At 51.7% G+C, this 23,616-nt stretch overlaps 2 protein-coding genes across 2 annotated transcripts in view; one reads left to right on the forward strand and one right to left on the reverse strand.

The window, feature by feature from the left end:
* Positions 1-4,050: 4,050 nt before the first annotated feature.
* PNLDC1 (PARN like, ribonuclease domain containing 1) lies at positions 4,051-22,996 on the reverse strand. Its single transcript, XM_032650915.1, has 19 exons — positions 22,921-22,996; positions 22,464-22,521; positions 22,099-22,172; positions 20,088-20,127; positions 19,215-19,338; positions 18,944-19,032; positions 17,564-17,664; positions 15,739-15,815; positions 15,404-15,547; positions 14,804-14,873; positions 13,121-13,206; positions 11,822-11,877; positions 8,830-8,894; positions 8,343-8,396; positions 8,111-8,153; positions 6,062-6,161; positions 5,570-5,745; positions 5,368-5,466; positions 4,051-4,185 (listed from the first exon to the last, which is right to left on the reverse strand). Exons 1-19 carry the CDS (start codon positions 22,994-22,996, stop codon positions 4,122-4,124), a joined length of 1,596 nt encoding a protein of 531 aa, XP_032506806.1. The 3' UTR covers positions 4,051-4,121.
* Positions 12,703-23,616, forward strand: part of TCP1 (t-complex 1) — a 30,683-nt gene continuing 19,769 nt past the window's right edge. Inside the window, exon 1 of the mRNA XM_032650911.1 lies at positions 12,703-12,708. The gene's annotated coding sequence lies outside the window, so the exon portion shown is untranslated. The remainder of the gene's footprint in view (positions 12,709-23,616) is intronic.

The following is a 23,616-nucleotide window of genomic DNA, read 5'->3' on the forward strand; positions in this document are numbered from 1 at the left end:
ATTTTTAAAAGTCAGTGACTGAGATATTCTGAATTTCTAAGAGGCAGCACTCAAAAGAGATTTTTTTTTTTTTTTTTTTTTTTTTTTTTGCGGTACGCGGGCCTCTCACTGTTGTGGTCTCTCCCGTTGCGGAGCACAGGCTCCGGAAGCGCAGGCTCCGGAAGCGCAGGCTCAGCGGCCATGGCTCACCGGCCCAGCCGCTCCGCGGTATGTGGGATCTTACCGGACCGGGGCACTAACCCGCGTCCCCTGCATCAGCAGGTGGACTCTCAATCACTGCGCCACCAGGGAAGCGCAAGTTCACCTCTTTAATTAACTGTGATCACTCATATGCTCAGTTATAGGTACTGACTTTTTAATAATACATTTCCTTTCTTTTTCTTTTTTTTTAATGGTGCGCTGCACAGCTTACAGGATCTTAGTTCCCCAACCAGGGACTGAACCAGGGCCCCAGCAGTGACAGCGACGAATCCTAACCGCTGGACTGTCAGGGAACTCCTTCTTTGCTTTGCTTTTCTTTTTTTAAAGTACATTTCCATTTAGAAGGGATACATGCTGTTATACAAAATTTTCAGAATACAGGAAAGTATGAGATAGAACGTTAAAATCACCCAAAATCTCCCCTACAGACATCATTTTAATGTATTTTCTCAGTCTTTACAGGATAACAGAACGTGATGCATACACGCCATTTTGCCCGCGCACAGACAATCACAGGCTTTAGATGGTAGAGGGCACAGAGATCATTGATTACGTCTGCCTCCAGCTTGTTTACTAGTGACTCAGGCCAACCACCAGCATTGCCCCAAACTTCACCACAAAACGGTCCAAGTTATTTATTAAAGTTTTAAGGATTTAGAAAATCATTACCCCAGTTCTCTGACCATAAAAATAGACATCATGGGCTTCCCTGGTGGCGCAGTGGTTGAGAGTCCGCCTGCAGAGCGGTCTCTCATATCCCGGTCTGGGAAGATCCCACGTGCCGCAGAGCGGCTGGGCCCGTGAGCCATGGCCGCTGAGCCTGCGCGTCCGGAGCCTCTGCTCCGCAGAGGGAGAGGCCACAATAGTGAGAGGCCCGCGTACCGCAAAAAAAAAAAATAGACATCATATGATACCAGATAGCTCTGCTCTCATGGAGAAAAGAAAGAGCCTTTGGATAGAAGGTACCCATCCACGCAGGGAGCCGGGGGTCCTCCCACGGCACTGGGGCCGCAGGAGCTGGGGGAGAGGCAGGGGGAGCGGCCGAGGGCGCCCAACAGACTTGTACTCCACCCGGGGGCTCCAGCCAAGGTCCAAGAACCGGTGCTGAGCCAGTTCTTCAGATGTCGGCCACGCGGTCTTGTTTTTAGAACCTGCCTAAACCCACCATGTATATTCACGGCGGACGAGTGGGGCATTAAAGCACGGAGGGTATGAAATGGGCTCCCGACCCCCACAGGTGGCGTGGCAGGAGGACAGCACGCCTGGCCCAGGGAGCGCCCCCCACGTGTCTCTGAGGCCTCGGTTCAGGGAAGTGGTTTAAACTACAAACAAACAAGATTCAAAATTCTGGGAGCAAGGACTAGAGTCACATCACTTGTATATGATCAGGACCCAGAGGACCGGAAGAGCTCCCGGGGGCGGAGTCTGGGGGCTGCCACGTGTCCCTTTTCTGTACCGCTGAGGCAGAGCCACGTCGATTATGCAAAATGATGAGGCCTGTGCCACTTGCCATGTGCCTCCGAGGAGCATCGAAGAATCCGAACTCGTTCCCACAGTGCTAAGAGTCGTCACAGGGGCAGAAGGAGCCCAACCTCTGACGGGGCATCGGGGCGGCAAAGCTCCAGAACCTGGAGGAGACGCCAGTTGAACTGAGTCGAGAGGGGCGAGGGCCGTGAGCCCCGCGGAGGGAAAGGGCTGAGGGACGGTGCTCAGCATGGCCTGCAGGCGTGGAGCAGCTGGGGAGGCCAAGGGCTCCGGGACTTGGGTGCAGAACCCACGGAAGGGCTTCGGGCAGGAGAGGGGACCAGATCTGCCCTCAGATCCCTCTCATGTCTGTGAGGCTGTAGGAAGGAGGTGGGCAGGGTCCCAGGAGGCTCTGAGCTTGTCCCAGACGGAGGTGGTGTGAAGGGGGCCCGGACGAGGCCAGCAGTGGCGGGATGGCAAGGAAGAGAGAGGCTGAAGGGGGGACACCCGGTGGAGACAGGGCAGGGTCTGGGAAGAGTGCCCCAGCCCTACCCTGGAGCTAACAGCGGGGGACCAGAGGGATGGCCACCACCTTCCTCAAACGAGGCCGTCAGGGAAGAAACATAGCTCCGCTCTGCTCCGGCCCAGATGCACTGGGCCCAGAGAGACACCAGCCGGGGCACAAGCTTCGGTCACAGCAGGACACGCGGACAGCACCCAGTCCCTCGGCACCGAATAGCTGCGGGGACCACGGATGGCAGAGGGCAGGCCGAGCTGTGTGGCTGTGAGCAACTCAGCGGCGAAGGGAAACGTGGCTGGAAGGCGGGGGGACAGCCAGAGCCGCAGGGAGAGGGGCACAGAGCGGAGGACGGGAGGCTGGTGTCTGTTCCTTGCTTTGGTTCTTTCATTTAATGACGGAGAAAGGGCTGCACGAGAGGCACCGACCGACACGAAGAACTAGAGGAGATGAGGAGAGAGCAGGGTGAGGGACCCGGGCCCACGGGGTGGGAGCTGGTACGAGATGGGCGCTCACTCAGCACCTCCAACCATGTGCACGGGGGGAACCTCAGGGGAAGTCGGTAGACAGAATCCGATCCCGGTCATGGGCTTTCAGCAGCTCAGATGTCACCCCCACCCGCCTCCTCGGGGAGGGACAGTGGACGGTGCGGTCAGCCAGAGTCCCTGTGGGTGGACGGCAGGATGCTACCAACAGCACGGAGGCCCCGCTGAGCGTGTACGTAGCAGGGACTCGAGAACAACCTATGAACAGTTTAAGAGTTTAATGAATAAATGAATAATGTCTGATAAAATTACTATAGGGTCTCTCGCCCCAGAACGAAGACAGCTTAGTGCTCAGGCCCTGCCCCAACCCCGGGAAGTCAAAATGGTCACTGTATACGCTCAGCTGAGAAGTCCGTTTTCACTTTTCAGGTTTGCTTACTTAATGCAGGGCTCACATCCATGAGATGGGGCCCCAAAAGCCCACAAAAAAGGGGACTTTTCCTTAGTGTACACAAAGGAACATCCAATGGGAAGACAGACAAAACAACAATCCCACTAGGAGGCCGTTTGGACAAATGGGTAAGACCTCCCACCCCTCACCGAGAGCAGGGTTTCATTGGTCTGACCACAAGAGCTGCCCCGAGCACCGCAGGGACAGCAGCCCATCGGTCACCGTGTCACTCACACCCCAGGACAGGCGTGTGACTTCTGGGGTGGCTCCCAAACTCTCCTTCTGGGTGGCTGCCAGTACTAACACTTCTGTTTTATACAGAAAAAACTTCTTCCACAAGGAATTTAAGAAGGCTTTGCTGAATCCTTAAGTTCAAGGCTGAACACACAGCCCAGCCAAGTTCAACCCCTTACACAGAAGAGCTCCTGATAAAGCCAAGTGAAGTGCCCAGCACTGCCAAGGAAAGAAAATAATCCGATTCTACCTCGATCTCAGGGTTCACACCTGTGGTACAAGTCACTTTGTTTCTAAGGTGAGTTGCTTCATGGTTTATGACAGTTACCCAAAACATGGACCAACACCGGCGCCCATGACACCTGGTTTTATTTTTCCCTTTAATAAAGCTCCGGCCGTTTCTCAGGCCTAAACCCCCGCCTATCAGCTACTGCTTTCTCTCTCAGCAATAATGGAGTCTTCTGCCCACCTGGTGTCCAGCTCCTATCGTCCCAGTTGTCCGTTCAGAAGACACTCTGGAACATTAGCTCAAATTCCCAGAGGTGTGGCTTCTCCCCGGTCATTTATAGAAAGAAAAGTTTTGGCCACATACAAAGGATTTATCATTGATAATATTTACAGAATTTCACACTCAACACATAACAAAACTCCTAGTAAGGACCACGCAGATCCACGTGCAAGTAGGATGTGATTCGAACAAACAGAAGCCAGGACGGCAGCCCCGGGATCGCGCGGAGACAGGACGGGACTGCAGGCGGCCTTGCTGCACTCAGGGGCGAGCTCTTCCCAGGAGAAACGCGATAAAGGCCCAGGTGGTGACTACGCCACAGACCCTGCAAGACAATGACACCGGTCAGCGGCCTGGATGGCTCGGGAGGCCCCGCGTGCGCCCAGCAGGTGTGAGAGCGCCGGCGCAGGCTGGCCCCTCTTCCTTCCCGGCTACGTTCGCCCGGGTGTTATTTTCTTTCCATCCCTCTCCCGGCGCCAACATTCTCTCGAGGCTAGAATGGCTCTGGGACACAGAGGGCACCTTTCCCAGTGATTCACGTTGGAGGTTGAGGGGGGAGAAGACTGCCTAGCAGCCAAGCTTTCTTCTTCAACGACGTGGTTTTCGACGGGTCTGGCTCCTAACAGGAAACCAAAATCCTTCAAGCTCATTTACAGCAGCTCTGTCTTCCCAGTTGCTCAGACCAAAAACCCTGGGTTTAAACTTGACCCTGCTCCCGTCCGTCTGATCCCACCTTCAGCACCCCCGACTCCCCCGATCTGCCACCAAGCCGCAGCCGAACAGTGTGACCAGGTGACCTGGCTTCCTGACGCCCCCCTGCCCTGTGTCCTCCAACGTTTCCACGCAGAGCCCTGCGCCACCGAACCTCGGGCGGCCGACCCAGCTTCTCCCGCAGTCCTCAGCCGCGCCCTCTGCTGGTCGCAACCCGCCGGCTTCCGTAGCCTTGCCGGCTGCTCCTTGTTTCGTCTGGTAGCTTTGTCACTGCCCCTCCACACGCCAGGAGCACCGCGCCCCCAAGAGGGCCCCTCCCCGCTGCCTCCTCTGCCTGGACACCGCCCCCGCCCCGCGTCGCCGTGCCTGGCTCACTCCCCACCAGCGACACGCCCCCACCCCCGCCCTGGGCCTTCTATGAGGGCCCCGATCTTCTCCTTTAAAGAACAACCTGCCCCCAGGCCAGCCCTCCCGCTTCCCGACCCTGCTCGTTTCTAACACTTATCACCTAACAGACCGTGCAGGTCACTCGTTTATTACCCCCACTCCAGTGCGAGCTCCACGAGAACAGGGGGTTTTGTTTCATCCACGGATGAAGCCCTGGAACCTAGGACAGTGCCGAAGACAGCACGTGCTCGATCAACGTCTGCTGAGCGTCACTGAACGACGTTTGGTCCAGCGTGCTGGTCAACGACCCCTTGCCCAGCACACACCGGCTAGCGAGCTGTGCTCGATCGACTCACACCCAGCTGGGACCACCGGCAAGTCCGAAGCAGCCTCAGTCCCGGTCACTTACTGTAACAGGCAGCTGACGTTCGGGGAGTGTCTCCAGTAGCGGTACAGGGAGACCTGCAGGGTGGGGTGGCACCTGTACTCCTTCAGGATGCTCCGGGTGCTGCCAAAAGAAGGGCTCGGTCAAGCGCGCAAGCAGCACAGCTGCTCTGAGCGGCTGAAGTGGCCGCAGCTGGAGGGCGGGGGCTGAGAGCCGAGGCACCTACTCCTTAAACTTATTGGTCAGAAGAAGGAAGTGGCTCCCCACCAGTCTCCTGACATCAAACTTGCAGAGGTTCTGAAACTCGCGGTAGACTTGCTGCTCGCTGACCCCGGGCCACCTCTTGACGGTGACAATGAGGATGGGAGGGCGGATACTGGGGTGATCTGGACCCGAAAAATTCTAGAAGACAGGGAAGAGAACAGGTTTTCCACAGTTCCTACTGACTGACTACCTACCCAGCTGGAAAATCCTGCGAGAGACACTAGGACAGGCCCTGCGAGCAGGCGGGAGGGAGAGGGGAGGAGAGGAGAGGAGGAAGGAACGGTCGAGCTCACCTTGGCTCAGGCGGGAAAACACAGGAGACAGTCACAGGCTTAGTGGGGCGTGAGCGCCCTCTCTGGCCGCGTTTGGTGGCCGTCAGAAGCCCCTGATAGCCCCCAGAGCCCCAAGCTGCCTCCAGCCTCCGAATGGGGGGAGCAAAATGAAGTCTACTTACGATCTTGGGGACCCCGGCTCGGATAAGATTCACCTGGTTCACATAGGGAGCCAGCACATCGAGGTACAGCGGGAAGGAGGGCTTGGGGATGGGAAGAACCCTATGAGGACAGAAAGCCCCAAAGCCTTCAGGCCCACGGGGGGTGTCCCACGTCCTCGGCCGCAGCTGAGGCTCTGGTGACAACGGGCAAGGTGCTGCCCGAGACCCCCCTCCCTCCTCCCCTCACAGGCTCTGGGACTTCTGTTGACGGGCCTCCCCCACACGACCAGCGAGCTCTCACCACGGCCCGAGCCAAGGGAGAACTTCCAGGGGTTACCACCTGTTGGTGGCCATCTGGTAAAGGCCCCTAGGCTCACCAACATCAGCCACAGGCTCAGGGGATGAGTGAGGCCCCTGTTCAGAGGAAGGTCCACTCCATCGCCCCTCGACGAGACTGCAAATGGCCGTCCCTCGCCCCACAGCCTTGTCGTGACTCAGCCTCGCCTCCACCCAGACACCACCACGTACCTGAGCACAGGCCCGCGAGAAAGCACAGCCCTTGGCACCAGGCAGGCCTGGCTGCTACGGAGCTTCTCTAAACCTAGGAGGGTTTCTAGGTTTTGAGGATTAAAAGAAATTGGGGCTTCCCTGGTGGCACAGTGGTTAAGAATCCACCGGCCAATGCAGGGGACATGGGTTCGAGACCTGGTCCGGGAAGATCCCACATGCTGCGGAGCAACTAAGCCCGTGCGCCACAACTACTGAGCCTGAGCTCTAGAGCCCACGAGCCACAACTACTGAGTCCACATGCCACAACTACTGAGCCCGTGCACCTAGAGCCCGTGCTCCACAACAAAAGAAGCCACCGCAATGAGAAGCCCGCGCACCACAACGAACAGTAGCTCCCGCTCGCCGCAACCAGAGAAAGCCCGTGCGCAGCAACGAAGACCCAACGCAGCCAAAAATATATTAATTAATTAATTAAAAAAATTTTTTTAATTAAAAAAAAAGAAATTAAGGACACAAGGTCCAGGTACTAAGGCATCAATAAGCTCCACTGCTCTTAGCTGCCCTCACAGTCAGAGCACAGGGAAGAAGGAGACGGGGGCGGGGGTTTCTTACTGAAGCTATAAGCCTCACATCAATGTGTCATAGGCTATTTCTGTGTATAATACCCTTTACCAAAAGAGACAACTTAGGCAGTACCCACATTAACAGGGTAGAGTCTGAAAATGTTTAAGTCAGTCCCAAAGAACACAGTTTTGATCAGCTCCTTCCCCTGGCCTGCTAAATCCTACTTTTATTAAAAAAAAAAAAAAAAAAAAAACCCTCTTGAAGGGTATTTTTATCCCCAGCATGTGGGATCTTAGTTCCCCAGCCAGGGATCGAACCCGTGCCCGCTGCATTGGAAGCACAGAGTCTCAACCACTGGACCACCAGGGAAGTCCCTAAATCCTACTTAACACATGTACGCGGCAAGGATGGTGCCACAGAATGCACAGTTCACGTGTGGAGCTGATGCCTACAAGCCCAGCACTGCAGGCATCCAGGATGACAATGCCCTGAGAAAATGCATTTAAGATTCCAATTTGAGGTTTTAAGAACCTTTCCCCTGTGTGCCTTGTTCCAAGTCACTGCCCTTCTCCCCAGCCTGACTGTGTGAACCCCGAGGATGGATCATTTGTTGGCCTATATGCTTTGCCCTCCTACCTCACTGCGGTTTACACGACACGAGGAAACAGGAGGGTAACAGACAAAGCAAGCATACTGCCCGGGGAACACTGGGGCGGGTGCGGAACCCAAGCCTGACCCACTGTCTTGGCGTCCCGACAGTGACTTTTCCCAAGGCCGACACAAGAGGCAGGGGGGCCGGGACCAGCCCCAGGGTGGGAGGAAGGCTGGGAAAGGCCGCCTATGGAGGAGGGCTGCTTCCATAAATGTGTCATTTACACAATGACACTTGCATCCTGCTTCTTTGGGAGAGTGTGGGAGCCCCGAGGTCTTGGTTTACAGTGAGGGCTCAACAAATCCTGACCACTGATGAGATCACAGGACGAAGGGGACACTCACCCGTGCACTTTCCATAGGAGCAAGTGGGCCACTTTCAAAAGAACTGGAAAAAAAGAAGCTAGAAACGTGACAGACATCGAGGCGCAACCTGATCACCTTGTCAAAATATGCAAACTCCGCCCTTATTTCCACATGCGCCACCCACCTGGAAGTAAAGGGGGGGGCCCAGGGATGGCGGGGGATGACTGAAAATAAGACAGGGGTCTCCCTTTAAAAGCGCAGCAACTCTCACCTGATCCGCACAGGAAGGCATCGTACGCTGCTTCGTGGGGATACTTTGTCTCAACTGAAGTGTTTTTCCAGAAGCAGGAGAGACGGTCAAGCAGCGATTAGAACACAGCCCGGGAAAGGACTCTCCCCCAACCCCGCCCCAGTTCCACACCCACGTCGGCCGTGCACACACAGCCTACTAACGGTTGTTCCTGCAGAGACCACGCACCCTTCTCTCAGCCATACCCCACTTTGACCTAGGACCTCCCCACAGCAGCAAGAGCGCCACGGGAGGTGGAAGCACAGGGCTTCCGGACAGACGGGCGCCCCCGGGACCTCCGACGCCTTCTGGGATGGCTCCTTTCGATCGGGTGGTTATAATATGGACACGGCACAGGAAAAGCCCCACCCGGCCCTCCCACACCTGCCACGTGGAGACCCGGCTTGAGCTCCAGCACCTCAAAGCCGTGCCAACCTCGGAGGAGCACAGCTCAGGCAAACATACGTACCGTATTTTTCACATTTGCTTGCGTGAATAATCACTGGCCCAGAATTCTTGGTGGGATTCAAGTCACTATTAGAGAAGAAAGATCAATAGAAAACGTTCGCTGACAATCCTTTCTCGTTCTCCCCTCATCCTCTTAACAAATAAAAACGTCCTCAGTACTGGGACTCCTTGAAAATCACAACGAAACACAGCTCTAATATAAAATAAAACAAACAAAGAAAACAAAACAAGGATCCAGGCATGGGCAGACAGGTCTTGGTAACCAGGCAACAGGACAGAAGAAAGAACAGCAGAGCCAGAGGCTCCAACCGCGTCATTCTGAGCATTTACCAGACGCGGGACCCCAGTCCGGGCGTCAGGATCAACCCTATGCTGGGTCTGCCCCCGGGAGCTTGCTGTTCAGTGCGTCCTAGAAATGCGACGCCCGAGGCGTGAGCAGTGCACGTCTGGCTATCGAGGGACAGGCCTTCGGGAGGAAAGGCTTCCTGAAGTCGGTGGTCCTACAGGAGAGTCCTGAACCCCAGTGACTCACCTGGTGGAGGAAATGGGGCAGCGCCAGGCACTTCAAGCCAAGAGAAGAGCACGCAGAGACAGCGAGGGAGAGGGCGAAGCCCGCAGTGAAGGGCAGGGGCCGGGAAAGAGCTCGAACATTATGGGGGGGCTTCAGGAACCAGAGGAAGACTCTGACCAGAAAAATGGTCAAGTTCACATTTTAAAAGATCACTCAAGTGGCAGCCCGGCAGATAAAGTAGGTCAGGCCACCAAGCTAACCGGGGAGGAGCTACTATCACCATTGGAATAAAAATTAAGGCCTCAGGGAAGGCAATGATCCTGGGGATGCAGAAAAAGGAACCGGTTTCCAGGACATTTAGGGAGTAAAACCAACAGGCCTTGACTAGAAGACGCTGGTGGCCCAGCTCTGGGTCCCCTTCCAGGTCTCAGCTCTGGCATGTGGGTGAACGCAGCTGGCATTCGACAGGGAAACCTTCCCTTCACCTGTTTTCCAACAGAATCTATCGGTACCTCTCTATATGCTTCACATCTCTGAACCCTGATTCCCTCATCTGCTCCTAAGCCGCAAGGCGGCCATCGCTCTGGGGGCCTGCTCTCAAGGTGACTCACGAAGCTAGTGAGAGGCAAAGCTGGGATTTACACCCAGCAAGTCTCGATGCAGAGCCTGCGTACTGAAAACAAGATTCTCTCTCACACCTGCACACGAGCCATCGGCACAGCGCCTGGCGCCGTCAGGACGTGGCAGAAGTTGCTCCAGACACGGGAGCGGGTTTGACGGGCAGAGAGGCGGGCCAAGCAGAAGGTGCCTGCGGCCACGTGGTACAGGAACAACCAGAAGGCGGTCAGGACGCGAGGACTCTGGAGCCGCGGTGGCACAGACGTGGTGATCGCCGAGGCTGGGGGTGGGTGGATTCGGTCACCCAGGGGCACGGTAACGAGGAAGACGAGGACAGTGGGGACCCTGGAAAGATGTGAGGGACCGAGTGGAAGAACGAGAGCCCACGAGGAAGAGATTAAAACACTCACCAGAAAATAAGAGAAAGCCGGGAGAGGGCGCAACGGCAGGGAAGGGGGCCGAGGGGCCCAGGGTGTCAGACGCCAGACAGAAGTTAACACTGAGCACGACCGCCTGCCATGCCCTGTTCCAAACGCCTGTGCGCATCTTCCCATCAGCTGGGCCCCGATACCCAGATCGAGTTCCATGGAGGGGAGGCAACCTGACCTCAGTGGGCCCAGGAGAAGGCGAGGCCTCTGAAGAGGCCTGTTGTAAAGACAGAACAAGGACAGTGGTGGCAAGAGGGGAGACCGAGGGGAGCTTCACGTTTTCTGAGTTAGAAGAAAAATGCTGATGCTGAGGGAGAGGCTGAGGACACGGCGGGGGTCAAGGGGGCACGAAGGGCAGGGAGGCTGCTGAACGGAGCGAAGGTGCAGGGCCAGGAGGACGGACAGGCTGCACGACGCAGCCCGTCGTGCCCTGGCCCCATACACGGTAGGCGTTCCCGTGTGCGGGCTGACGGGAGAGACAGTGGCGAAGAGGGTAACACCGCGCAAGTGTCTGCAGGGGGCTGAGACACTCCCGCCTCTAGCCTCTTGTTTTCTTCTTAGAAATGAAGGCCAGGAGGGCCGTGTGATATAGGAGGAGATGAAGCCTAAGGGGCCAGAGGAGATGATCACGTCGGAAATAACGGATGCCATGAGCCGGAAAGATCATCTATGGGAGACTCAAGAGGCCAGTGCGGCTCCGGCCAGGCATCTTCAGGGGCCCCCGTGCCAGTGGCCGGATGACAGCGAGCCACAGAAACACAGCTTCTTTCCAAAAGGTCTCACCTTCAACTGCTCCCGACGCCACCCTCTCCCCGCTCTGGTTTGCTGGTCCCCCCAGTTGGGGACAAAGGAGTGGGCAGAGAAGCCCCCATCCACTCCAGGCCTTCCAGGCAACACACTCCTGCCAGCACATGCCCGCAGCGTGGCTGGGACACGAGGGAAGACAGGGTCGCTGTTCCTGTAGGAAGGGCAGGAACTCACCCGGTACTAGGACCGTTCACTCACTCCAGTGTTTAATGTGCACCTACTATGCCTCGCACTGCTGTAGGCCTGAGAGAAACATCAAGGTCCAAAAGAATAACAAAATCTGTTCCCATGGAGCTAATCACTCCAATAATCAAACAGATCACAGGGAAAATAAAACCCTGGCCAACAGAAAACACCAGATAATTAAACAGCTGTAGGTATTTGACCAGGCCCCTTCCCCTCCAGAAGGGGGTTTCGCAACCTCAGCACCAGTAACATTTGGGGCTGGAGAATTCTTTGGGTTGGGGGCTGTCCCGTGCATCCTGGCCTCTACTCACTAGGTACCAGTAGCACCCCCGAACTGTAACGACCAAAAACATCTCACTGTTGCCACATGTGCCCTGGGGAGCAAAATCGCCCCAGGTGAGAACCCCTGATCTATAAGCAGCTCCGAAAAGCAGCTTCCTTACCTGTTTAGTACTTCATAAACTTCTAAAAGATTTGAAACCCTTGGGAAATTCAGTTCCTATAATATGGAAAACAAATTAGGGAGAATAAGACATTTGTGGTTACGTTTATTATCTGCTTCAGGTATTACCAAATGGCCATTAAAATGACCTGGAAAATGCAAACTCCGATAAACTCCTCTCTCTTCACACACACCTATCTTTATTCCTTAATTCGGATGTCAGGGTACCTAGTGTCTTGGGTTTCCTATAAGGGACCCGGCAACCCAGCCTAAGAAAACTGCCACAAACACAACACAGCAACTTCCTTCAAAGACAAGTGTTTTAGGGGTTTGAGAAACACAGGACTCCAAGGCACAAGACCGCGGCCAAGGACACATTACGCAGGGCACTAGGTACTCTAAGGGACTGCCAGGTCACCAAGGCCCAGAGTTCACCTCATCTCGCGTGCAGTGGAGACTGGTTTGCACTAGTTGCCTCAGATCAGCCCCCGCGTCCTTCCCGCTTCGCCCTAGAACTCCGTTCCGTGGAGATGGGCAGCGTCACAGAACACCGTCAGCTAGAAATACGTGAGGTACGAGTAATACGTGTGTCTCTGGGCAAAGATGTACCAAGTAACCCAGTGCCGTCTTTGTGGTTTCCTTACCGAACTGTAATTCTGATCGGCTTAAAGCTTTATTTACAACACTGATCTGGCTCCCCTTGTTTGGTTCCTCAGTTTTAACTTCTAAACCAGCTGGGTGCTTCCGTTCTCCACACAACCTCAGCTGCAGAACAGAAGTCACCTGGCAGCTGTAGAAATGCCACTCCTGGCCCCTCTACACCAGAGAAGCTGAAGGTGGGGTCTGGGTGTCAGTGTTTACCCTCCCAGGTGATTCTAATGTGTCTGGGTTGAAATCCCACGGCCCTAATGCTCAGTAAAGATAAAATTTTTCAAGTGGGATCCCTGCCCCCAACCCTGACGCTCTTTAAGCACGTTGCAAACACTCACTGTGTGTACACCAAGCTCTAGAACAAGTTGTTCTGCTGTGCCATCTAAATAAGCCCGTGAACTACACACCAGTAAGTCAAAACGTGAGAACTTGAATGAAGGAAAGAAAAAAAAAAATCACACATAAGCTAGCATCACTCAGAGGTGGTAGAATAAAAAAAGAAAACCAATACTGGTTGTAAAATACGAGAAAAGGGTTCAAGGAAACGTTCAAGGAACGCACGCTCTCGTTCTTTTGAAAAGAACGAGAAAGCTAAGTGTTAGTGGGACAAACGAAGCATTCCTTTCCCCAGAGCAGTTTAACTTATTACCTTCCAGATATCCTTTGCCACACTTTTGGTGTCAATGAGAACAGGAAATAGGTTGTGGATATTCAGCTTAAATTCATCATAGCTTTCTGAAGGGAAAGACCCAGATAGTCAGAAGTGAGTTCATTGGTAAAAATGGGAAGAAATTCTCCAATCTAGCTTGTCACCAACACTGGCTAATAAAGCAAATAAAACAAAATAGGAATTGAAAACATCCTTACTCCTAATCATCAAGGATTTCTGAATCTCAAACCAACCTGACATCACCATTTGTAACAGCAAAAGCTAAACGGTTTTCCCAAATTCAGGCCAACATTAGTTAACGCAATTTGCAAAGTTCTAGCCAATGGAAAAGGGAGAACGAGGTATGACTGGAAAGACAGATGTGAAGTCTGTAAATAACTGTTCAAAGAAAAATCCAGTAAGTTAAAAATTATAAGTGCCTTGATAAAAATTACCTATTAATTCACGTATTTATCAAAATTATACCTGCATATAGTTGTCTGCAAAACAAACCAACCCAAACCCCTCTGCTAGCCCTCTTCTCACTGCCCTCCCATTTCCTATTCCCCAAAGGCAACGACCTTCAATTTTTTCTTTCGGAGTTGATTCCCACATCTCTAAATAACATGCTCACGCTGCTCGGTGATTTCCCGGTTTGGGGCCCTCACTAAACTGTTGACTCCCACGAGGTAGGAAAATAATCACCCCTTCTACCTCGTACGCCTCACCATTGCCAGCACCTGTGCATTACTCACCAAGGGGCCAGGTGGTCTCCTCCAATGACTTCCTTTCTGGCACAGCTTTTGTTCCAGCAATTTTTTTGTTTGGTTGTTTGCTTAGTCTTTTGGTGAGTGATTATTTTATCCTTGATTCTCCCCAAGTTCTCTCAAGATGCTCAAACTGAGGTGTTTTTTTTAATCAATTCATTTCCTAGAGAACTCTCTCCTAGAACCTTCTCACCCCTTTCAATCTACACTGGTGTTCTCAGTACATCGTTAGTTCATTTAATCCCCAAACAACTCTGATATCCATACTGTTGATATCATTTCCCCCGTTTTACAGACATGGAAACAGAACAGGCACGTTTAAGTAACTTGCTTGAGATCGCACATAACAATGGTGGGATGGGGCCTCAACGTGACATCTGAATGCGTGCTTTTAACTGCTACGTCACACTTCCGTGTGTCCAATGGCATCAGTCATGGAAAAGACTGGGACGGGCATAAGTCAGTACCACGTGGCCATTAAATGATTTTAGGTTAATGACATAAATAAATGCTTTTGGCAAGTGAAAAAAAGCCAAAATCAAAATCATATACGCAGTGTGGTCAAATACGTAAAAAGCCACGACAGAGGGAAAAGCAAAAAGTGTCAGGATTATAGCTGTGATGACACGTCCCCTGCCCGTCTCTGATTTTGCTAAGTCTTATGCAGTGAGACTGAACAACTTCCATAACAGGGGGGAAGAGTATCAATTCAAATGTAAGTTTTTCTCCTGGAGAAAGTCCCCCAGCTCCAGGAAAATGGTAACAGGCACAGATGTACGCGACCTCTCCGGACACCTGTGAGGCCCTGGGGATGGCTGTGTGTGGAGGGGCTCCCTCAGGGGCACGATTCTGGGCCAATCCCCTTGCCGGATGGCAAGCTAAGGTCAGAGGCAGGAGAAGGATGGTCTGTCCCTACCTGGGAGAGGTCTGAAGAACTTCTCGTGGAGATGCAGCAGGTCCATCAACATATTATGTCCCACTAAGGGCTACTTGGAGGAAATCGACAGGTGAGAGGAATGAACTTGCAAAAATAAAACAGACGCCACCGACTAACTGCTGTCTCCGGCCAAGGGTGCAGCTTTAGAACCCACTGCATTCTGACGACGTGGTAATCCCATCCCCACCTGCACTCCACTCCCATGAAAGGTAGCCTGACTGCTTAAAGGCCAGAAAAGCAAAGCAGCGAGTCAGAGGGACTCGAGGCCTGGGCCACGCTGGGAATCTAAGCTGTGAAGCAGACATGTGCAGTCCCCAAGTAGTTTTAGGTCAATCAGTATTGAAATGCCCATGTGTCTGAAAGGAGCGAAGAACTAGTAATATTTCACAGGGACAGTCTTTCCCCAAATGAATCTGTCATGATTTTGTGAAAGCAAGGTTAGATCCATAAAGCCAGTTAACAAAAAGGAAGTCACTTATCTTAAGGAATCTTAGCGTACTGTTGAAGGACCCATTAGGACCTACAGCCAAAATTACAAAAGACTGCTGAAGACCAAGGAAAGAGATACTTTTTCCCTACCTTCTGGGCTTTCACCAGCATCTGGAAAAACACAGAAAAACCCCTCGCAGAGAGAAGAATCTTCTCCTGCCAACAGCTCTCTCGATCGCAAGAGGTGTTCTCCAGATACCAGCGATGCCGTTTACTCACTTTCTTCACTGTCACCTGAAAGGAGAAGTAGAGACAAGGTCCCTGTATCCTGGGTTCCTGGGAATGGGGCCAAAAAAGTGGTCCTTCATCTCAAAAGGGAGGAGAGGGAGCGGGGGAGAAGAAGCCTTTCACAGAGGCCAGATTTGGCCAAATGAGAGAGAAATGATAGAGCCACTGAGGCTGCCCACATCCAGGTGGGAACTCACCCCCTGGTCTCTCATCACCGTCCAGATGTCAGGGAGGGCCTTCCTCAGCACAAGCTGGACCTCGAAGGCCCGGAAGCCTGCAGCAAGGAAACAAGACGTGCACAGAACCACTGCAGACCCTGGAACGGCAGTCCACCCTCCCCTCAAGAGAAGCCCGAGAGGAAAAGCGGCTGAGAGATGGATGGATCAAGTGGAAAGACAGCTCTTAGGTATACCCAAGCCCACAAGGCCAAGCGACAGGGATGGCACGGCATGATCTAGGGCAGCTTTCTTGAAGTTTCTGATCTCGGGGCCACTCTTAAATTGAGGACCCCAAAGAGTCTTTGTGTGTGGGGGGGGTACGGGTCTTGATATTCATCATGTTAGAAATTAAAACTATACATGAAATTCGAAATCGCCAAGTTTTAAAAATAATAAACCCATTCATTACACTTTTGCCCATGATTTTGTAACATCACGTGCTGGTTATTTGGAGCACACTGGTTTCCTGAGTTATACACGTTGTCCAAGTGTTCACACATCATACAATACCATCAAAAGGCACTTGTACATATGGCCACTGATCTCATTAGAAAGGTCTCATAAAGTTGTCCAGCTTATGGTGACAGATGCAAGCTTTCCAAAATTCCAGTCTTTTACTGAAAGCTCAAATTTCATCTCTAGCAAATACTGTAAGTTAGTCTCCCTGAAGACAAGGCTTACTTTTTTCACTTGAGAAAGTGATTGAAAATACCCACATTGAAACAACCAGTCAATTCCTTCAAGTAAAAATTATATTCCTTAGGGGAATTCCCTGGCAGTTCAGTGGTCAGGACTCAGCGTTTTCACTGCCGAGGGAGGGCCTGGGGTTCAATCCCTGGTCGGGGAACTAAGATCCCACAAGCCATGCGGCATGGCCCCAAAAAAAGAAAAAATATATATATATTTATATATATATATATATACATACACACACACACACACACACACACACATATATGCCTTTAACTAAATAAGTAAATAAAAGGGAGCTAATTCAGCTCTCAACACAAAAACCTGCACAAGTGCTTCTGCCCAAGACAACCACTGTACTTCGGTAGCAGCAGCAATGTTTCATGAACATTTATTTTTTCTGTACTTATTTTGATACACAGAATATTTTAAAAGATGAGCAATCAAATGTTGAGATTTAATAAAATTAATAATTATTATTTCACTAAAAAGAATTATTTCACTAAATTCCAAGTAAAACTGGAATTTTTAAAAACTGGAAGCAGTAACAAAGAATACGACTACCAGCGTGGTCGGACGCGCCTCCCTTCACCTGTGCTGAGGTGCCAGCCTCTCTACCCACCGCTGCTGCAGGACCATCGGTGCAAATGGCACAGTGATAATGGCAAGTGATAGCCGAGTGATATTCTGACAAGAGTTTTGACCTTGTGAACCCCTTGCAAAGGGTCTCAGAGACCCCTGGGGTCCACCGACCAGGGCTGAGAACCGCTATTCTAGGGCAGGTTCATTGTGATCCCACATTGTCCCGTTGGGGGAAATTCAGAGAAATTCAGAGATTAACAACAGCAAAGCAAGAGTCCATAGGGCACCAAGGATTGGGATAAGAAGGATGGCTCTGAATGGAACTTTACTCCCTCAACCTTAAAATTCAGAATCGGTTGAAAACCCTTCAACCTCAGAATTGAGGTCAGGGCTCTATCTAACCACAAGGACCATGTGTCTGCTGAGCTGCCGCCCAGGATCCACCAGGGGAGAAGGGATGCTCCCCCACCCTCCAGCACGTGACAGCGGCCGGTTCCACAGCTCCCAGGCCGGGGAGCCACCTCCTGCCTACCGGTGATACCAGGGAGGGTCATCCAGTCGCCTTCCTCTGCCAGGTCCAGCCAGCGCGTCACCTCGTCAATCACCACCTTGATTTGATCTTTATCCAGAGAACTGAAAATGGGCACAGTGAAGCAGGAATGCTGGGGAAGACCACAGAACCATGAGACAGCGCTCACGTGGGAGAGGCTTCTGAAGGCTCCCGTTTTAACACTGTGATCTCAGCAAGAAAATGGACCCCAAAGAGACCACTTCTTTTCTGAGTCTTGTTTTGCAACAGGAAGCCAATCACTTGGCCTCTACCCTCTGGTCTGTCCTCAGGAGCCCTTCTGCCCCTCCCTCGGACGGGACTATGGGCGGGAGGATGCTGGGATGCAGCCCACACTGAACAACACCATCAGCCCTATCTTCTCAATCCTGCTCTCAGAGGTGGAAGAGCACCATCTGCTGAAGCATGGAGAAGACAGCAACTTTGGTAAGTACACCTTCTCCTGCGTTAGAAGTATAAGGACATGATGTTATGCTGAGAAAAGGAAAGACTTTTCTCCAACACTTGAAGGTAACAGAAGATTAAAAATTCAATTTGTTTTTCCCTTCCAAAAGGTATTTTTATATAAAACCACAAACAGACATTAAAAAAAAAATGCCCACATTACATAATTATCTGGACCAGATAATCGTAACATTCCAGAACTAAAAGCTGTCTAATTTAACCCCTTCTTGAGAGAGGCAAAGAGTCTCAAGCTCAAAGACCTTAGAGGACTGGTTCAAAACCAGAAAGCTAGCGGACAGCAGGGCCTGTGTGGGCCCGGGCGGCCTGCTCCTTCTAGCACACAACGAGGCTGTGCAGGCCTGGCCCCAGCCCTACAGTACAACTGGGTTTCTGGAGGCACTGGAGGCCAAAGAAAAAAGGCAGAGATCCTGCCCTGGGGAACACAGCAGCGTCAGGCACGTGGGGCAACGTGCCCAAGCCAAGGCATGTGACTACCTGGTCAAGGCTACCTGTGATTTACCTTGAAAAATCCCTAAGATCACGTGGGAGGCCAACATAACATCTCACAGGGAGGCCAACAGAGCCATCTTCCCCTCTAGCCCTGGAATGGGGTTCCTGCCTCTTTGAGTACCAAATTAAGTCAGTTCTTTCTCCCCTTCATTGTTAAACACTAAAATCACACGCTACACAGTGAGAGATTTCTTATCTCAGGCCTGAGAACGGTATCACCAGCACTTCAGGCTGTTGCGTTTGACTGAGCGTGGGTCCAGGAAGCTACGCCAGCTAAAGTTGATGGTGTGAGGTCAGCCTGTCCTGGAGACAGCACGTCTATGCACAGGAAAGCCAGAAACACACCAGCAGCAAAGAAACCCACAAAGCACCCGGAGAAGCAGGCTTTACCTGCGAACTCTCCAGTTCCCAGTCAGGATGCTGTGTTTAATTTTCTTCTCCTGTTCTTCGTTCATATATGGGATTCCATTCTTGAGAAACTGAAGATAGGAACAGACAAGGAAACTAGTCAGAGTCATCCTCTGTGCTGGCAGCAGAGTGGAAAGGAACCTTCCTTGTCCGCGTTTTGAGGACAAGTCAGAAAGGGGACAGGAAATGGATTCAGACCAGGTGGGCTAGATAGCCTTGCAACCCTTCCCGGTCCCCTCCTCCAATGCTGTACCTTGTTATAATCGAAGCCATGCTCATTCAAAAACTGAACACTAGAAGCCTGGAAAGAGAACTCTGAATCCAAAATCCCAAATGTTGTAGGGAAGAGAAAGAAGTTACACGAATGGGCTTCATACCTAGAAAAAAAACACACATAGGGAGAAAAAGACGAAAACCAGTTTTAGAATTCTGGCTCACACCACAGGCTTCTGAGTGGGCTCTTCCCTCCACTTGAGAAGTACAGTTGACCCCTGAACAACACGGCGGTTAGGGGCGCCAACCGTTCATGCAGTCAAAATCCGCATATAATTTACAGCCTGCCCTGTGTCTACACATGGGTACCGTCATTTTAGTGAAAAAAATCTGAGTATAAGTGGACCCATGCAGCTCAAACCCCGTGTTGTTCAAGGGTCCACTGTACTTGAATGTCAGCTATATCTCAAGCACTATGACTGGCATGGGGGTGGCCAATGAATAAAGGCAGAGATCCTGCCCCTGGGGAACAAAGTCTGACGCCCTATTTGAGACAGTGGGGCTGCCATCCAGCATCCTTTCTGACTGCTGCCGCCTGGGAGGTACATCACCTTCATTATAACACTGTTAATTGCAATCCTGAAGGCGCACACAGGAGACAAGGAAATGGGGAAAGGAGCACCAAAGGTACAGGGGTGTTGGGAAAGGCCCCCAGAGATGGTGCTGCTTTGAGAGACTTGAAGGACCAGCGGGCATCGGCAGGGGAGGGGGGTGGCGGGCACAGAAGCCGGAGAGTCTACAGAGCACCCAGGGCCAAAGCGCTTCAGAGCCTGACGCAGAATTTGAAGGGGGAGCAGGTGGAGAAGGTAAATGGGCAAGAGCCATGTGTTTTGCCAAAGGTCTTTATACATACTTGTTGGACTCGCCTTCAATACTGGAAAACATAGACAATCCTAGAAGAATGATGGTAGAGAGAATGAATACCAAAAGAAAAGCTACCAGAAGTTAACTACAGAAAAACTTCTGAACAGTACTTTGCACCCAAAGCTATTGTACGAGCTTTAAGATAACTTCTAAAAAAGAAAGAAGAGTCAAAACATGAGAACTGTCAAACTGTCATTCACACGGAAATTACTGAAATATAATTGACTGGCTGTTCAAACACAGAATGTTAAATTGACACTTCTATGGTTTTAAAACTAGTAAAAGGAAACACTAAGAAAAAAAAAGAGAAAAAAGGGATAATAAAAGAAAAAAGAGAAAACACTAAGATCTATGAAGATGTATACATTTAATTGCTTTAGAATGCCTGTACCGCTAAAAAGACCACACACAAAGTGAAAAAGACTTTGAAGTAGGGGAAAAACAATACAAACGCATCTAAGTGCTGTTTCCCATACTTTCAAAGAGGTCTCACAATTAAGAAAAACAATCACAACAGAATAATAGCAAAGGACAAGGACACAGAGCAAAACACACACATACACATACACACACACACACACACACACACGGGTGTTCACCATCATTCACAGGAAAAGAATCAGTAAAATGTCTCATGACCTGTTTTTTAAATAAAGTTTTATTGAAATACAGCTATGCTCATTCATTTGTGTATTAACTACAGCTGATTTCTCATTAACAAGGGCAGCACTGAGTAGTTGTAACAGAGACAGTATGGCCTACAAAACCTAAAATATTTCGTTTAGCCCTTTACAGAAACAGTTTGTTGATCCTGTATTAAAAATGTAAATCAGAACGGTAATTTTAGATCATTTTTCCTCTACCAGGTGGGCAAAAAATTAAGACTGGTAATACTCAGTGTGAGTGAGGGAAACAGACACATTCCCTGTTAGTGTAAGTCTCTGTAAACTTCTCAGATGGTTGGTAGGAAGAGCAATAGTTAGACAACGAATCAATACTTTAATGCACATACTCCACTGCTACAAGTATACCAAACACATATATTCACAAATACACAGTAACATATAAGCACTAAGACAGTCAATGCAGCCCTGTTTCATCACATACAAATGGTAACTAAAGTACTCATCATTAGGAGGGGGAGCCAACAGATACATTCAGTTTGGAGTGCTATGCAACCGTTAGAAACGAACGGGAGGGCTTCCCTGGTGGCGCAGTGGGTGAGTCCGCCTGCCGATGCAGGGGACATGGGTTCGTGCCCCAGTCTGGGAAGATCCCACATGCCGCAAAGCGGCTGGGCCCGTGAGCCATGGCTGCTGAGCCTGAGCGTCCAGAGCCTGTGCTCCGCAACGGGAGAGGCCACAACAGTGAGAGGCCTGCGTACCGCAAAAAAAAAAAAAAAAAAAACGAACAGGAAATCTGTATATGCTGATATAGAAAGATCTCTAAACCCCAGTCGTGGGGAAGAAAAAAAACGATGCAGAACAACATGTTTATAGTATGATCTTGTATGATTTTTCTTTAAAGAAAACATTCAAATTTTTCCCTGAAAGATGGTACAAGTTCCTTAATGTTGATTTAGGCATGGAGATCACGTTTCTGCTTATTCTGAAGTGTTAGGTCTCGCAGGCATGACATGGCCAAAAACCAAATGAGCACGCAAAACAATAGCCAGTATCTCACAAAGGCGCCAAAACTGTTTTCCCAGTAGGAAACACAAAGACAATTTTAAAAAAGGAAGAGGGCTTCCCTGGTGGCGCAGTGGTTGGGGGTCCGCCTCAGAGGGTGCGGGTTCGTGCCCCGGTCTGGGAGGATCCCACGTGCTGCGGAGCGGCTGGGCCTGTGAGCCGTGGCCGCTGGGCCTGTGCGTCCGGGGCCTGTGCTCCGCGGCGGGAGAGGCCGCAGCGGTGAGAGGCCCGGGCACGGCAAAAAAAAAAAAAAAAAAGGAAGAAAGTCTCTATTTCAGTAACTTATAAGAAACAACTGAAGATTAAACTCACCAATCTGACAGATGGTGAACTGCTGAACACTCTGACGGGTCTTTAGATACCACTCTGATGGCAAGTCAAACAGACTGTGAAAAAATAAGCATCTCAGCGCAGAGGCAAGCAGATGGCATCAAGGCAGCACTGCCTCCGTGCTGGATCAGCACGTCTCAACCAGGGGCAGCACTTTCCTTGTTACAACTAGAGAACCAGCGTTCCTGACAAGGGCCAGGTCCCCAAACCCCACACAAAATGCTGTCCTGCCCGCCCAATGCCAACAGGGTGCCTGTCGGGAAACAATGCTGGCCGGCCAGGGTGTCGTCCAGGAGCGCGCGGCCGAGAAACTCTCCAGCTCAGCTCTAAGGCAGTTTTAGCTTTACCTGATCTGCTGGGGCCCGGACGGGTTAGAACGAAGACCAGTGAACTCTATGTCTAGACCTGCAGGGGAGGCAAGAAAGACAAGAGTCCCCAGGCGCAGGCCATCGCAAGGCTCTTTGTGCTGTAAACGCTGCTGGTGGTAAAAGTTCTGGCTCACCTTTTTGCTGCTCAAGAGGCCAGGAGAGGTCAAGAAGGAACAGAGGAAGCCAAAGCAAGGACAAGCCAGGCCACCCCGTTCCACCTGGACCAAACTGGGGCCAAGGCTGTAACTGCTGCCTAACATCCCCCCCAGGCCCGAGAAGGCACACACCCTGTCCTTCGGAGGGGCCCTGTTTTAAGCCTCCTGCAACCTGGCAACCACCCAGCCGGGCCTCACCTCTCCGCCCTGCGCCGCCCGAACCACACCCTCCCGCCGGCCAGGGGGCTGCGGCGACGAGGCCCGGAATCCCGGCGCCTTACCCACGAAGTCCGCGCCCAGGACGAGCTCCTGCAACAGAGGGAGCCTCTGCTCGAACTCATCGGCACCCACGTCCATGGCCGCGCAGCTCGGCTGAGGGCGCCCGGTGCGGCCACGTGCTGCCACGCGCTTCTGCCGCGCCGCCGTCTTAAAGGGCTCGCGGCGGGGAAACCTGCTGCCCAGCACACCGCCACCATCACCGAGAGCCTCTGACCGGCGGAGGGCGGCGCCGGCCACCTGCCCACCCACGGGCGTTTGATCTTACACTTGGGCCCCTACGGTGAAGCGAAGCTTAGTTAGACTCCGCCCTGGCGCTCAAAGGCCATTTACCTTGCTCCGCAGCAATTTCTTCGCAATCCCTACAAGGGGAGAATATCATTTACGTAGAATGTGAAGAGGAATGGTAGGAAAAAGAAGAGCCTGAAACAGTAGGAACGGACCAGTAAACAGCACCTGAAGGAATTGCAGTAGATCAGGTACTGCAGCTACGGTGCAGGGATAGAGGGACTGCATCTTGTCGGTTTTCCAAATCCGCACTTCTTCCCAACTTGGCCATCGCCGCCAACATGGGTCTGTCCCATCTCCTCCCCAACAACCCGCCTTCTCCCTCTCTATTTTGCATCACTGCTGCCTTTGTAATACCTTGCATCAAACTTGCCACACAAAGCCTCAAAAATTGCCCATCAAACTGAAGTTCT

Source organism: Phocoena sinus, chromosome 12 (assembly GCF_008692025.1).
Source record: "Phocoena sinus isolate mPhoSin1 chromosome 12, mPhoSin1.pri, whole genome shotgun sequence".
Classification (NCBI taxonomy): domain Eukaryota; kingdom Metazoa; phylum Chordata; class Mammalia; order Artiodactyla; family Phocoenidae; genus Phocoena; species Phocoena sinus.

What these genes read in the sequence shown, in the direction of transcription:
- PNLDC1 (XM_032650915.1), bottom strand. Translation starts at nt 22,996, where the DNA reads ATGGACGTGGGTGCCGATGAGTTCGAGCAGAGGCTCCCTCTGTTGCAG. An exon ending in GTTTATGAAGTACTAAACAG is followed by an intron (nt 8,895 to 11,821) that starts GTAAGGAAGCTG and finishes CTTCTCTAATAG; the next exon opens with TGACTTGAATCCCACCAAGA. An exon ending in AACGTCAGCTGCCTGTTACA is followed by an intron (nt 4,186 to 5,367) that starts GTAAGTGACCGG and finishes ATTGTCTTGCAG; the next exon opens with GGTCTGTGGCGTAGTCACCA.